The sequence below is a fragment of the Terrapene carolina genome, unplaced genomic scaffold (genome assembly GCF_002925995.2).
Source record: "Terrapene carolina triunguis isolate 2854851 unplaced genomic scaffold, T_m_triunguis-2.0 Scaffold88, whole genome shotgun sequence".
Classification (NCBI taxonomy): domain Eukaryota; kingdom Metazoa; phylum Chordata; order Testudines; family Emydidae; genus Terrapene; species Terrapene triunguis.
The window spans coordinates 29,288,606-29,303,895 of NW_020664439.1; the positions used below are offsets into that span (position 1 = coordinate 29,288,606).

Consider the following 15,290-nt stretch of genomic DNA (forward strand, 5'->3'; position numbering starts at 1 on the left):
TTTGTAATTGAAATAAATATATTTGAAAATGTCCAAAAATATTTAAATAAATAGTATTCTATTATTGTTTAACAGTGCGATTAATCACGATTAATTTTTTAAATTGCTTGACAGCCCTAATATCTAGCCTAGTGAGCCTCAGTCATGGACCAGGGCCCCTAGGCACTCTTGCACAACTAATATCCAGCCTTGTGTCTAGACTTGTTCTGAACACAATTGTTAAAATGCCTGCAGCCTCTTCTCTCTTGTTTATAATAGAGAGACCACCAGTAGACTTGAACAGATAGCGGCAGCTGGAAATTATAAGACAAATTACTAGTGCAGACACATCCTAAAACTGTGCTGACTGTATTTTATGTGCTGATGATTGTCAAAGGGGCTTTAAAATAAGGCTCCATTGTTCTCCAAGGGAGCAATATCATATAATTTGTTAGATCATTTTTTAAAGAAAAAATATGCTTATACACACATTCTTCTGACATGGGCTGTATTTAAACTAGCAGCTCTGAGGTTGGACATGTGTCGTCTTACCAGTCACCTGAGTTATAAGGATACACGTACAAATGGTAGGGTCCGACTTCCTGGAGTAAAGGAGTATTTCTGGGACTTTTTGGATCCCTTAGAGGAATTTAAATTCCTTTAAAACTTTCATCTCCCTCAGACTTGTACAGTGTGTTGAATAATTTCATCAGCTGCTACTGAGTGACTTGGAAGTTGCGCAGTCTCAAATTTTTCATAACATTTTGCAAGGTTGTGGATGCATGTGAAAGTGTTAACTTGACAAACTCATCACATTCATTTGTTTCTTTTGGGGACAGCTCTTCATATTGCAGCATTAATGACACATTAAAGAGAGACTGTCCTCCTGTAAACCAATTCTAACTTGCATAGATCATGCCTTGGATTTATGGGTTGCTTTAGATACCTCTTAAGCATCTTAGACCTTCATCTGATAAAGAAATTACATCTTTTCAGAAGATATTTAATGCTTAGAACATTCCTTCACAACTATTTTGGACTAATCTCATCATCCAGGTGCTGGAAATCTGCTGCCAATATTTCTTCTTTACTTTCTTTTCAATTACTGAGTCTTAGCTGCATTAGAAAGAATACCAAACATGTCATGCCATGATTTATGGTACTTAGTATCTATTGTATTACAACCTTCTTTTGTGAATAGGAAGCAATCCCCTTCTATTTGCAGCCTCAGTAATGGTTCTTACAAAATTAGCATTAATGGGCTTAATACCGTTTTTTCATCATGTCTCTGTGGAAGATAACTACGATCAAGAGTGTATTTTCTGAAACTGATACAATGTGTATTTCATAGTCTCTAAAAGCTTGAAAAAACTAGTAAATTGACTTAGCAAGATGACTTTTACCTTTTAAAAATGACTCTAGCGCTTGTGGTGATTGCTGGATTGATGGCATTAGAAAATGAATTCTGGTGTCCATGGAACAGGTTTACAGTGGGCAATGGTAACACAAGCTTATTTTTTCAGCCCCTGGGACTGTTCCTCAATGCAGATCTGAGGTAGCTTCCTGTAAGGGTAAGAGGGTGCTGCATTCTCCATGCCCCTTTTCATCCACTCAGCCTTTAAACTCTTTCTATGTACACTGTCAAGAAGCACGCTGGATATGGCGCTTTCTAATGTGAATATACTTGTTCACTACAAACTAAACTGAAACACACCAGTTAACTCCACACAGACCACTGAGTAATCTTCAGACAATAACAATTTGGTTACTACTTAATTTAGCAGGATTTGAACATAAGAATAGCCATACTGGGTCAGATCAGTCCATCTAGTACAGTATCCTGTCTTCTGACAGTTGCTAATGCCAGATTCTTCCAAGGCAATGATCAGAACAGGGCTATTATCAAGTGATCCATCCCCTGTTATCCAGTCTTAACTTGGGGCACTCAGAGGCATAGAGACACTCAGAGCATGGGGTTACATCCCTAACCATCTTGGCTAATTGCCATTGATGGACCTATCCTCCAGGAACTTACCCAATTCTTTTTTGAACCCAGTTATACTTTTGGCTTTCACAACCTCCCATGGCGTTGAGTTCCATAGGTTGCCTGTGCATTGTATGAAGAAGAATTTCCTTAGGTTTCCTTAATTTCATTGGGTGACTTCTGGTTCTTGCGTTGTGTGGGGTAAAGAGGCAAAAGAGGGTTTAAAAAAAAACCACTTTTTCTCCACACCATTCATGATTTTGTAGACCTCCATCATATCCCCCCTTAGTAGTCTCTTTTCCAAGCTGAATAGTCTCAGTCTTAATCTCTCCTCATATGGAAGCTGTTCCATACCCCTAATAATTTTTGTTGCCCTTCTCTGTTCTTTTTGCAATTTGTAATATCTTTTTTTGAGATGGGGCAACCAGAACTACATGCAGTATTTGAGGTGATAGCGTACCATGAATAGTGGTGTTCTCATTTTCTGTCTTATTATCTATCCCTTCCCTAATGGTTCTTAACATTGATAGCTTTTTGGACTTCTGCTGCCCATTGAGCAGATCTTTTTGGAGAGCTATCCACAATGGACTCCAAGAGCTCTTTCCTGAGTGGCAACAGCTTATTCAGAACCCATCAATTTGTATGTATAGTTGGGATTATGTTTTCCAGTGTGCATTACTTTGCATTTATCAACATTGCATTTCATCTGCTATTTTGATGCTCCCAGTCACCCACTTTTGTGAGGTTGCTTTGTAACTCTTCACAGTTAACTATCTTGAGTAATTTTATATCAGCTGCAAACTTTGCCACCTCACTGTTTACCCCTTTTCCCACATCATTTATGAATATATTGAACAGCACTGGTCCCAGTACAGATCTTTGGAGGACTCCCACCATTTACCTCTCTCCACTGTGAAAACTGACCATTTATTCCTACTCTTAGTTTCCTTCTTTTAACCAGTGAGAGGATCTTCCCTCGTATCCCATGACTGCTTAAACAACAATCAGAAGATGAAGTTTTCTATATCCCACCATCAGTCTTCTGAGTCATCCAGTTCTTATGATCTTCTTTGACTTACATAAACTGGCAGAATGCTCTTTATTTTCTCCAGGAGACTTCAGGGATCCCATTCAGAGGGAAAACACAGTGGGCGAGGTAGAAGCACAGGACTAGATCTATACCAATAAAAACATTTGCTTCCTATGCATAGATTAGTTCTGTGGGCATCTTGAGGGTTTCAAGATTTTTTTGCTCTTTTTTGGACACTGAGACCTTCAGGAGAGTTTATAATGTAGGGTTATAATACAGGATTAAATCCTTAAAACGAAGTATTTAAACTAAGTTTTATTGGCTTTGGAGAAGAAGTGGGTTTTAAGGAGAGGCAGACTGGCTCTGAAAGGAGACTTTAGGCATAGGGGGTGCACGGAGGAGCGCCTGCACACATACAAGATTGCCAGGAGGAAATAAGGGAATTCTTAGGCGGGTGCCTTGGAATGTGTGAAAGGATGAGCAAGGGTGCCTTCATACTTTACAGTCAGGCCATCAGAAAGTGCTGGGTGGACCAGCAGCCCTTTCTGCTGGGGAGAGAAAATGGAAGTTGGAATTTCATTTGTCAGCCTAGCTCAGTTACATAATACAATTTACTGCAATGGGGGGAAGCTTCCATTTAATCTGGGGAGGTTGTCCACATTATGCACACAGTAACACTTGATTTGTGCACATGTGCAGTGACAGATCTTTGACTCTAAACAAGAAGAATATTGTGTCTCTTCTGCTCTCTGGGAGGTTGTTATTCTGCCATTAGTGGTTTATTTGCTCACTGCTTTGAGGGAGGAGCATTTAATAGTTTAGAAGCATGGGAACAACATGCTGGACTCTTTCATGCTTATAAAGTGTGCATTGGTCAGTTTTTGCCCAGGAAAACTTAAACATGCTCTTTCCTCCACCTTTACCAATAGACAAGTTCATTTTGAAAATGAGCATCTGGTTTAAAATACTGAGCTGTAACTTCTTTCTACCTATATTGCCCTTGCAACTTAAGAGCACAACAGGATGAATATTGAACGACCGTCTCCCTCCATCTGATCACTTTTATAGGGTCTATCATTTCGTTTAATTCATTAATTTAATCATTTAACTTGTCAAAAATTGATTTAATGAGCAGTTTTGAGCAGTGAAAATGATTATTTTGGCAAGAGAGCTTCACAAAACACAGTCAATATTTGTTTTCTGTCTTAGTTGACAGCAAAAATGCATATTTTCATTAGCCTGAGAAAATATTGTCTTTAACCAAACAAAAGGTTGATTGCTTTGCATGGCTTATTTTGCAGATGTAATTGGTTGTAATAACTGATGTGATGTAATGGTTGATACATCATTGATTCATTCGCAGCATAATGTGGTAAAGTGACAGTGTACTTTGGCCACTTTCCACCCAGCTCAAAGGTTAGATGAGGCTGGCAATATATTAATGATTTGACCAAAAAGTGCATTGTCATTTAGCTAAGAAAACACTCTAATATGCAATGTAAAGTTTCTTGAAGACCATTTCGAATTCCATATATGCAAAGGATGTTTTTTCTGAAAGTAGTTCAGCAAGATCACTCTAGTTATTCAGTTGAGCTCAAAGTTTTGTTGCCACTACAGAGGCTTTCATTAATGAAAGTGTATGTGGGATAGCAAAAAGTTTTGATAAATGGCTGTTTCTGCATATGAGTACTCAACACATATATTATGGATACAAATAAGTTGGCTGCACTTCATAATCGTTGGGTAAGTGAATATTTCATACAGTATGTTGAGATAGTTAAAATGAATTGATAGAGTTTGTGAGTTCAGCTAACAATAAAAGTCTTTTTAATATGCTTGTTTGTGGTAGGGAAACTGCTACTCTTATAGTTGAAATGATTGGAAGGAAAGTAACTGAGTTCAAGTATTTGTACTTGGTATAGAAATTAGCAGCATACTAAAATCTTGTATTCTAAAAAAGAAAATAGAAAAATGTATTCTAAAAACAAATCTAACAGTTCATTTCCCCGAAGCAGACTCTGTTTATTTTGTGTCCGGGAAAAGCCTACTTCAAAAATATACTTACTTTGTTGTAATTTTTGGAACCAAGATGTTTTGTAGTCTAGTATCTTGGGGGGAGGGGGGGCGGAGGAGACACTTCAATGTTTCTTACTTGCTTACATTTAAGTGAAAGCTTGAATCTTTTGTTGGGACAGCAGTAGGAAGCAAAAATATACACTTGAGATGATAATATTTATACATCTGGCACTTGAAAGTCAGATACAGTAAATGAAAGTTAGGGATTTTAATACTCATAACTGACACATGCTGCATGTAACCATTATTTTTAGTGTTGAAGGGAAACATTTGATGTGAAAATGAAATATTAACTTTCTGCCTTTCAGCAAAATAGTATGGGAAATATAACACCTGGCATTATAGAAAATTAGAATATAGAATCTAAGATAGTTATCTTATAAAAGATATCTTGTAAACTAAGGGTAGTATTGAAAAGTATAAAAAGAGAGGTCTGTTTATTCAAGGTAGCATAAAACATCATCTGAATTGAGGAATGAACTTTCCAAATTCCAGGCTTGGTTCATACCAGATAAAATCACATGACTAGGGCAAATGAGTTTGCTGCTAACAAAGATTATCAATAATAAATATAAGACTTTCCATGCCCAAAGTCCTCGGTGTATATAATACAATAAATATTGCAGACAAAAAGGAATACGGCCCTAGTGGAGTTAGAGAGAAGATACTAAACAGGGCCAAAACATAAATTCATAATCTCCCTCCAACTGTATTAAACAAGAAATAACAGCCTCCCACCAAATACTTAAAAAAAAAAAAAAGAGAGAGAGAGCGAGAGAGAGCACCTCAACCAGAAGGATGGTACACAGCTGGTCTGGCATATATCCAGAAGGAAAGCAAGTGGAGAAGACCCTACCCTCTTCAACACTCCAGAATTATATCACAGGACGGTTATCGACTCCGAATCAAGTCACTCATTGCTGCCACAGCAACAGAATTTAGGGCAGGCAGACAGTTCCTCAGATAACTTCTTTTAAAAATGGTATTAGTAAAACTCTGAAAAGCTTAACATATATGGTATAGGTTAGAATGACAACTGCAAAGCAAAAACAATGATTTTATTTTTCTCTTGTTACTACAAAACTGATTTAAATTCAGTAACTGATGCTTCTGGTGATCTATTTCTGCTAGTTAGAAAAAATAAAGAGCAATGTTTGTTTAGTGATTATTTTCAAGGTTTGGTTAGAAACAAAGTCAAAAATCAAATTTATGTGTTAGTTTTCTGAGCCGGACAGATGCCTTTATTTCTCAGTTTCTCTCTCTTCTAATTACCAGAAAAAATTGCAATAGTATTTTTGCTGAGAGTTTTTCCGTGTGACATTAATGGAACAAAAACATTTATTCTTCATCACGTGAAGATCCACAGAGCTGTTACAATGGGCATTTCTGCCTGCCTCAGGACTAGATCTGCTGGTCACTGGCAGCAAGGGAATGCCTTGCCACCTGAAGTTCCTGCCAGTTTTCACACCACCTCCTTAGCATTGGGTGACTCAGCCAGGGCTCCCTGCTGCAGAGCTTTTCTGAGGAAAGTTCCAGTCATGTCCCAGGGCTGCATATGTCTTTTTGGGAGTTTGACCCCTCAGCTCTGCTTCCCCTTCTCAGATGCGGCTGTTGCTGATGCCCGTGCAGGCTTGAGGGAAAGAGGTAGGCCACGGAAGCCAAAAGCATAAGGAAAAGGCTGTCTCCAGCTCCAGCCCCTTACTTATTATGTATCTTGGCCATCTCTGTGGGCTGATGGCGGTTTTCCCGCCGTCAGCCCACGCACCACTATAGGCGCAGGAAATAGAGGTTTGGGTGGTACTGCAGCCAGGGGGCGGCACCTGGTAAGGGGTGTCGCGGCGCTTGGCGGGGGGTGTTCGGCGGCGCGGCGCTACGCGGGTAGGGGTTTGGCAGCGCGGCGCTCGGCGGGGGGTGTTTGGTGGCGCGGTGGGGGGCGGGGGTGTTTAGCAGCGCGGCGGGAGGGTTTCGGCGATGCGGCACTCGGTGGGAGGGGTGTTACGGCGGGGCGGCACTTTTTTTTGCTGCTTGGGGCGGCAAAAAAGTTAGAGCCGGCCCTGACTGCAGCACCCCCAGGTTTTGCGCCTGGTGTCCCGGCCACCGGTCCTACGCTCCTGCTGCCCAGGGTCCCGGCTGCCGGCCCTGTGTCCCTGCCGCAAGGGGTCCCAGCTGCTGGCCTCGCTGCTGCCCGGGGGATCCACTGCCAGCCCTAGGTCCTGCTCGGCCGCCGGCTCTGCATACGGGGTTCCAGCCGCCAGCCTGCATGCAGGGTCCTACCCAGCCGCTGGGGCACCGACGGCTCTGTTACCAGCCCCAGGGGTCCCGCCTGGCCGCCGGCCCTGCATGTGCTGTTCCGGCTGCCGGCTCGGGGTCCCAACGAGCTGCCAGGGCACCGGGGGCTCTGCTGTTGACACCAGGGGTCCTGCCAGGCCGCTGGCCCCGCCCCAGCCTCCTCTACCTTACCCGTGTCCATGTCTTCCCCCCCCTCCGCCCCCCCACAGCCTGCTTCTGGCCCCAGCTGTAGGGGGTGGTGAGGGGCATGGACTGGGGCAAGAGGGGTGCATCTCAGCACCCCCACTACAAAAACTGTTCCAGTGCCACTGCCCACCACTGGGTAGGATAAGAATCAGACAGGACTGGAGAGGCTGGCTGTGATGGGCAAGATGCAGATACTGTCTTGGAAGTCCTGCATGGGTGGGTTTGCCTCAGTCTGCCTCCAATGCAGAAAGGGCAGAAAAAGAGGCAAGTAGGATTGGAAAAGCTGGCAAAAGGTGTAGAAATGCTGAGGCCACTGCAAACCCCACAGCTCCCCAGAGCAGTACTTGAGAGTTTATGCCACTGTTCCAGAACCCAGTGGATCAAGAGTCAGACAAATTGGCAGGCTTAGTAGTGAGTCCTTGGAGCCACCAGCGTGCCCTTGATTACAGAGCTCAGCTTCCTCCTCTCTCTGCTTTGCCTCAGGCCATGAAATGAGGGGCTTTGGACACTGCCAACAGCAGAAAGAGCTGTATGGGCTTTCAGGCCCAGTTGTGTCCCCCCAGGGAATAGGCCTCACAAGGCTTTCCTACTGATATTCCAGCCTCATATGGCCTATATGGATCCTGTGTCTGAGAGAACTTTCCACTGCTCCCCCGGACTATACAAAGACAGGAAGGAGAGAGCAGCAATGATAATGTTCAAACTATTCTGGCTAAAGAGACTATGGTTCTCAAGACTGATGAACCTAGTATTCAACCTCCCACTGCCTTTACCTCATGGACGAGCTCTGCTGTAGCAAAGACGTTCTGCACCCCAGACAAGTTCAAAACTTGGATTAGGTGATTTCCACTCTTGTGGACCCTAGAAAGAAGTCAACTAACAGAACTTAGTTCTAGCAGCTGATGCAAAGTCTGTGGTTTATCTACCATGTTACAAGTCTTGTGTTTCTCCCAGAGGGCTGAATTATGGGTGACCAGGCTAGAAGGTCATCTCAGCACTATCATGTTCTCCGCCTATTCAGGAAACTTAAATTGTCTACAAATTCTGATATTAAATGCTTCCTTATGGCAACTCCCATGATTCGATCCCACAAGTTCAGAACACAACTTTGGAACCTCATTCTGGATCTACCTGTAAGCATTCAATTGGAGTAGTTCTGAAAGTGTCATACTTCCAGTCCATTAAAGTAGTCTTCCCAATAACTATTATTTCCTGTCAGGTGAGATTTTGAAGTTCAGAGCTTTCTCTGAGGCCCACTATTATACTTTTTATTCACACAGGTCATCCTCACAGGCGTCATAGCTTTCATTGCCTAGTAAACTTAATTTTTTATCACAGGAGTCTTGAAATGCTCTTCCATCTCTCAGATATCTTTAGATGCACTGGGCAAGTGCTATGGTGCCCTATGTTGAGAGAATTTAGGAGGTCCATGTGGCCATCAATTCACCACATTAATCTTCAGCCAATTCCCTGCAGAAATCATCTTCCTGCTGTCGTACTCTAATAAGGGGAACACAGAGGATATATAACTCACCTTGTTTTGGATATCCATATTTAAAGGATTATCCTACTTCCCACCCTGGAAGCTCACGTCTGTGAAAATCTCAGTGTAACAAACCTGTGGACCTCAGTATAATGAGACATAGAAAAATGTGTTGAAACTTACTTGAAAACTTCCTTTCTTCAAATAATAAGGTCCACAGATCCAGCCACCTGGAAACAAAGGGCTAATGCAGAGTCAGAGATGGATCTTGACATCCAAAAATTCAGATTTATTTTGTTAGGGAAAATTATCTCCACGCTGTGCAATAGGAAAAACTTGTTTGTTTCCCCCCCAAAGTTTAGTTAACACAGTCTCTTATTTAGGAAAGAAGGATGGAATTATCCTGGAAGTTTTTGCACCTGGAGTTAACTCTAATGGGGCAGGGAATTCTTAGGGATTGCCAGTGACTGACAGCTCTGGTTCTGCAAGCAAGATGAAATATGCAGTACAATGGATGGGTGGACCTTATTACTCAAGGAAAGGATACTTTTCAGATGAGCTTGGGTGTAAGTCATCTTATTCTGTACTTTAGCTGCTTTTAAGGACTTCCTCTGTAAGAATGCTACTTACAGTAATTAAGACTGCTGTAGGTAGGGGGTTAGTAGACTGAACCAAGTAAAGAACCCCACCTTGATTAGAAGTAATAAAAATATTTGATCAAGAGGTCCTAAAATTTTGGGAAATATTGATAAAGGAGTGGGAGGGTTCCAGGCTTAGCGAATTTGAGAGCTACTGGAATAGGGGCCTAAATCTGGAATGAATGTATCAATGTTGATTGGCCCATAATAATGCTAGAATATAAATAACATCTACTAAGAAAGCTCTTGTTGGCAAATGCAGTACAATACTGTTCCACGGTTTATTTCATATATTACTCTTGGGGGAATTCTGCGCCAAAAAAAAAGAAAAATTCTGCACACAATATTTTAAAATACTGCAGATTTTATTTGTCAAAGTAACATAATATAATCATACCAGTTTCAATTACTTTAGTAATTTATTTCAAAATACCTGTCAGCAAATATGTCTGTAACAATAAAGACCAAAAAAAAATCATGAAATGTGTATTTCATAAATAGATTCCTTACTAGGCATATTTAATACAGAACTTTGCATAATTCATTTAAACTACAATACAGAAACGTATTTCCTTACCCCTCCGAAGCAGTGCAAAGGCTTGTAATGGAGGAGCTGGGAGTGAACCTGGAGGGTTGTTAGGTGTGGTGGGAGAAATATGGAACAGAGTTGTTTTTTTCAGGGGGAGAGGGAGATGGTTAGGAAGTTGGGGAGCCTCCCCCATGCAGATCCTGTCTGACCTCTAGCTTCCCATTCAGCCCCTGGCTCGATGCTGTCACTGAACTAGCTCCTGAGCCCGCATCCCAGTCTGTCTCCCCCGCTAGCCCATCTGAACTTCAGCCCCACGTGCCCCAGTCTGACCATCTCCTCACCTGGCCCTGCTGTGAGGAATGCAGCCTCTCTGGCTGGCTGCCCTCTCCTTGGCACCACAGCAGTCCCTGGTGGGTGAAAGATGTGACTTCAGTGCCTCTCCAGCAGACTCTATATTCTGCAGAGAGAAAAAATCTGCAGGGGACATGAATTCTACGCATGCACATTGGTGCAGAATTTCCCCCAAGAGTAGCATATTTGTAGGGTGGGCCATAATGGCATCAGTTGGCGTTTCTCCTGAGATGTGATACATGCTGCATGTCAGCTATCCATGAGATATATTTTACTCATTGGCCTTATTTACACTCGAGACTTTTATTTTCATTTTTCCTCCTGAGCCCTGTGAACACTAATGATTGTCATTGCTGTCTCTAGTGCAGCTCTACCATTGCTGAAAAATGGATACACAATTTTCTAGTGTAAACTTTGTCATTGAGGGAAGCCCCACATAGACTGTCAGTCATGTCTAAGGTGATTTTACAAAAAATTTCCACCATTGCTAACATGACTGATGCGAACACTGGTGCAACACTGGTATTCACAACAGAAGGGTTTGTTGTTGTGTTCTATTAAGAAAAAAAATATTTAAAAAAAACAAGGCAATACATTTTGTTTCCTCTGGACTACACATTTTAAATTGTTCTCCTCCTGAGCCATTGTCTTATGTGTATGTGTGAGAAAGTACCTGCATATAAAATATAACAACTTTTTTACACTTCAGTTTAATAAAATAATGAACTTCCCATGTGGTACTTTTCAGCCCTTGTTAAAATGATAAAAGTAAGCAGACAGTCAGAATACCACATTGTTAGAAGAATAGTCTGTTACAATGGAATCAATTAATGTTTGTCAGCTGAGATTGCAGAGACCACTAGTTATGTCAGGATCTCCATCAGTAGTATTGATTTCCCCCTCCTCCCCCTCATCTTAAATCTAACTTCTCAGTGAAATCCTAGAATGAAGAAAAACGGAAATGTTTACTTCTCACCTGGAGGATCTTCTGAATGTCCTTGTTTGGGAAAAGTACTTGACATTTTCTTTCTCCCCTGCAAAAACAAGGAAAATATAGACGGGAAAAACAAACTGTCCCTTTCATATCCAGTGCAGGCTACCTAGCGGAGACCCAAATTTGAGCCAAACATTTTGCTATATGATAATTAAGCCCTCCGTAAGAATTTATAAGGTTTCTAAAGTACAAAATAGCAGCTTGAGTTTTCAGACCCTTATATGAGTTAATCCCATTGAAATAAATGGGACTACTCAGACGAGATGTTTTGAGATACTCAATAAGCTTTAGTGTCTTATGCTTACTGCATCTATAAAAGTATTTTTAATTTTTATTTTATATTTTTAATTTGGTGATTTAAAATAAAAAAAAGTTACTGCATCACAGAAATGTAAATTAATGGTTTTTCATATTAAAGTCATGTTACCTTGAGATGAAATTTTTCATTCTCTTCTATATAACTGTGCAGTGATTAAATATTGATCAAGGAGAATGAAGTGGTGACAGTCGGAGGCCCAATCTGTGATAAATGCTGATGTGTGTTAAGATGGATGTATTTACATCCCTGCAGAGCTATAATCTTTTTGGTTGAGGGAAAAATGTGTGTTAGCAGTAGAATTTCCAGGAGCAGTAGTAAAATGAAGTCAAACCACACGCACGCATGGGCACACACACAATACTATAAAAATAACCTGTTTTAATTTGACTAAAGGATACTTTGCTGCCAAGTAAAGGATTTAAATAACAAAACAAGGATTTTCCTACTGATTAACAAGTATGGCCTCTGAAGCCTATGTTAGTTCTTGTCTTGCAAAATTAAAATATTCTAGTGTAAAATTAGTACATGAGACTTAAAAAAAAAATTCAATTCAAAATTTAAATTAAATGGAAGTTGCTTGTAGGGCAATATTTGAAACACCTTAGATTTCAGTTTTTAATTACAAACACCTCAGAGTGTCTTGTTTATAAAAATGTGGAGTGAGTATTTCAAACTCTCTACATTTGGTAACGACAACGTTTTTTTTTCATAAGAAATGTGTTTTTACTGAAAAACTGATATTTATATTGGAGTGAGCAGGGAAAAAGTCACAATTTTATGCCACTATGAAATCTCAGTTCAGTATATGAAAATAATTAATCTTTAAATATAGTTGAAAGAAAATCTGACTCTTCTAGTTCCTGCTTGTTGCTCAGCATAGCTGTTTTCTTTTAGAAAATAAATGCCTATTTATATTGATCAGATTGCATGAAGATCTTTGTGTTTCCTGACACTTGTCCCTGTAGGCTGAGAGTTACTATGGATACATGAAGACGCTTAGGTCATTCTAGACAAAAGTAGCAGCAGTGTAGACACCAGCTATGTGATACAGTAGTATCTTTCCGAGTGTGGCTAAAGTATTCTGATAATGGCGTTAAAATGTATTGAATGTTGATCTTCATCAGGGTGGATTTGATTTAAATCACTAGTCAGGAAGACTCGATTTAATCATGGATTTCTATATAAAAGTGCTTTCTTGTTAACCTTAATACATATACAACCTTAATACATATTCTTCACAACTCAGAGATAGATGTAGGTTTCATTTTTAGAAGGTACACACTATACATTTTTAAAGTGATTTATTTTGAAAACTTTTCAGATTAGTTTTACAGCTATATCAGAAAATGAATGATTGTTTGGTTATTTCGTTTACCAAAGGTAACTGAAGCAGATAGTTATCTTCCAATGACTTCATAAATATCTCCAATTCAACAAGTTAATCATTAATATTTGGAGGATTTTCTTGCCATGCTGTATTAGGAGGAGAACATCATCAGACAGACATTTAAATTGTTTTATTTAACTAGAACAACAACATGATGTATTCTGGATTTTTTATTTCAACAGCAAACATATATTTTAATAAAACAAGCATATGAATTTTTGAATTTAGTTAAACATTCAATTTTTTTTTTAAATCAGGTTTGTTTTTGTTAAAATTGTTTTTAACTAAAATAGTTAAATGAAATATTAAAAAAAAAATTAAATAGACTATGTCAGCCAGGTCAACATGAGAAACTTAAAATATGAACTTCTGCAGCTAACTCAGTCATTTTCATCTTCATTTTCCTGTTTGTTCATAATCTGGAAAAGAAAAGCTTTCCTGCTTTTTCAGGTCCCAAACGGTTTCTCAATTTGGAATGAATTAGTCCAAAGGTAGAAAATATTCTTTCTACACCGGCAGAAGAAGCTGCTGCTGTTAAAAGTGAGATTATCACTTCAACAGTCTCTGAATCCAAGTGCTTAAGTGACTTCCACCAGTTCACTGGTGTGACTTTCTTTAAAACATCATCAGCAAACATATTTCTTGAATGGTTCACTCTTAGCTCTGAAGTTTATTATAGTTGGCATTATGGAGGGATGATTGCTGGATGTCCATGTCATCTCAACTCTTCTTCAGCAGTTAAGGTTTGATCCTGGTACCAAGCATTGAGAATATTTGCAAGAAAATGAGCTGGAGATAGTGCTTGTCCCATTTGTTTTTTTTAATGCTTGTAATTTAATTCTGTCATTGCATATTTCTCTTTTTAAAATCTCTCAGTTCCTTCCAAATTTCAACAGCATCAGCAGTAAAACAGCTATTTCCCTGCATTTTGTTCAAGGGTACTCCGCATGTGTTCAACATTTCTCTTAAGCCCAATGTTGAGAACTTTGGCTCTGACAGTGCCATCTATTTTTTCACGATTTTGTTCACAAACTGCCATCAGATTAGGCCAGTTCTTGATCAGAACAGTCCACTACTGAATTCCATCGCACGTCTTGTGGGAGAGTTAGCTTGGTTCCTCCCATTTTTTTCAGAGCAGCTGCTGCAAAGTGGTTGTTATGGAAGTATTTTGCAATTTCAACAACTTTAGCCTTTATTTCTGGAACACTGATGTCGTTGGCTAGGAGGTGCATCAAATGAGCACTGCAACCGTATGTTGTTAGCTTGGGACTCTCTTCACTGTCTTCTAAATAATTTTTTCTCATCTTGGATATATTTGCAGCATTGTCTGTGACCAAGCTGCATACTAGATATTTGAATTACCCCCCCCCCAGTTTGTTATAGCTTTTACTGCTACTTCTTGTAAGTATTCTGCTGTGTGTGCATTTCCTGATGTATCAATTGTTTCTGTAAGGAAGACATTCCCTTCTTCTGTCACATAAGCACATACAACAGGATCATTGTGGACATTGCTCCACCCATCAAGACTCAGGTTAACAATTTTACCCTCTAGACCTTTTTGCACACTGCTCAATTTCTCTTTCATACACTTTATCCAGCAATTTGCCTGCGACATCTGCTCTGTTGGGTGGACTGTATCCTGGTCTTAATGACTGAACCATGTTAATGAAGTGTGGGTTCTCAATCATACAGAAAGGAGAGTTTATTGCATAAACAAACTGCATTTTTTTCATCAATTAACTTTTTTTAATCTGCTGGTTCTTATCACAAACTTATCAATGGTTGTTTCTGGATGATGGAGATTTTTTTCTTTTTCTTTTTGCTACAGTGATATACTGTGGCTATGTGACATACACGATGTGACTGAAACACTATCATTGGCAGATAACTCTGAAGCTATAGAAAATGATGATGATCTTGAAGGTGGTTAGTCTTCAGAATCCTGTATATTGAGGATGGATTCTCCTAAACAAAATAAGTCAATGCAGTTATTTAATTACACTGGTCTACAATTTTTGAGAAGTCGTCTGCTTCAGAGATAAAAT

At 39.8% G+C, this 15,290-nt stretch overlaps 1 protein-coding gene across 4 annotated transcripts in view; it reads left to right on the top strand.

Moving 5' to 3' along the window:
- LOC112103345 (schwannomin-interacting protein 1) overlaps nt 1-15,290 on the top strand; it is a 391,826-nt gene that overhangs the window by 286,556 nt on the left and 89,980 nt on the right. Inside the window, exon 1 of one of the 4 annotated variants that reach the window (XM_024195056.3) lies at nt 4,486-4,736. The exons of the other annotated variants lie outside the window; for them this stretch is intronic. Coding sequence (XP_024050824.1) covers nt 4,698-4,736 — 39 coding nt within the window. The 5' untranslated portion in view covers nt 4,486-4,697. Of the gene's footprint in view, nt 1-4,485; nt 4,737-15,290 lie in introns of those variants that run through there. 4 annotated transcript variants of the gene reach the window in all.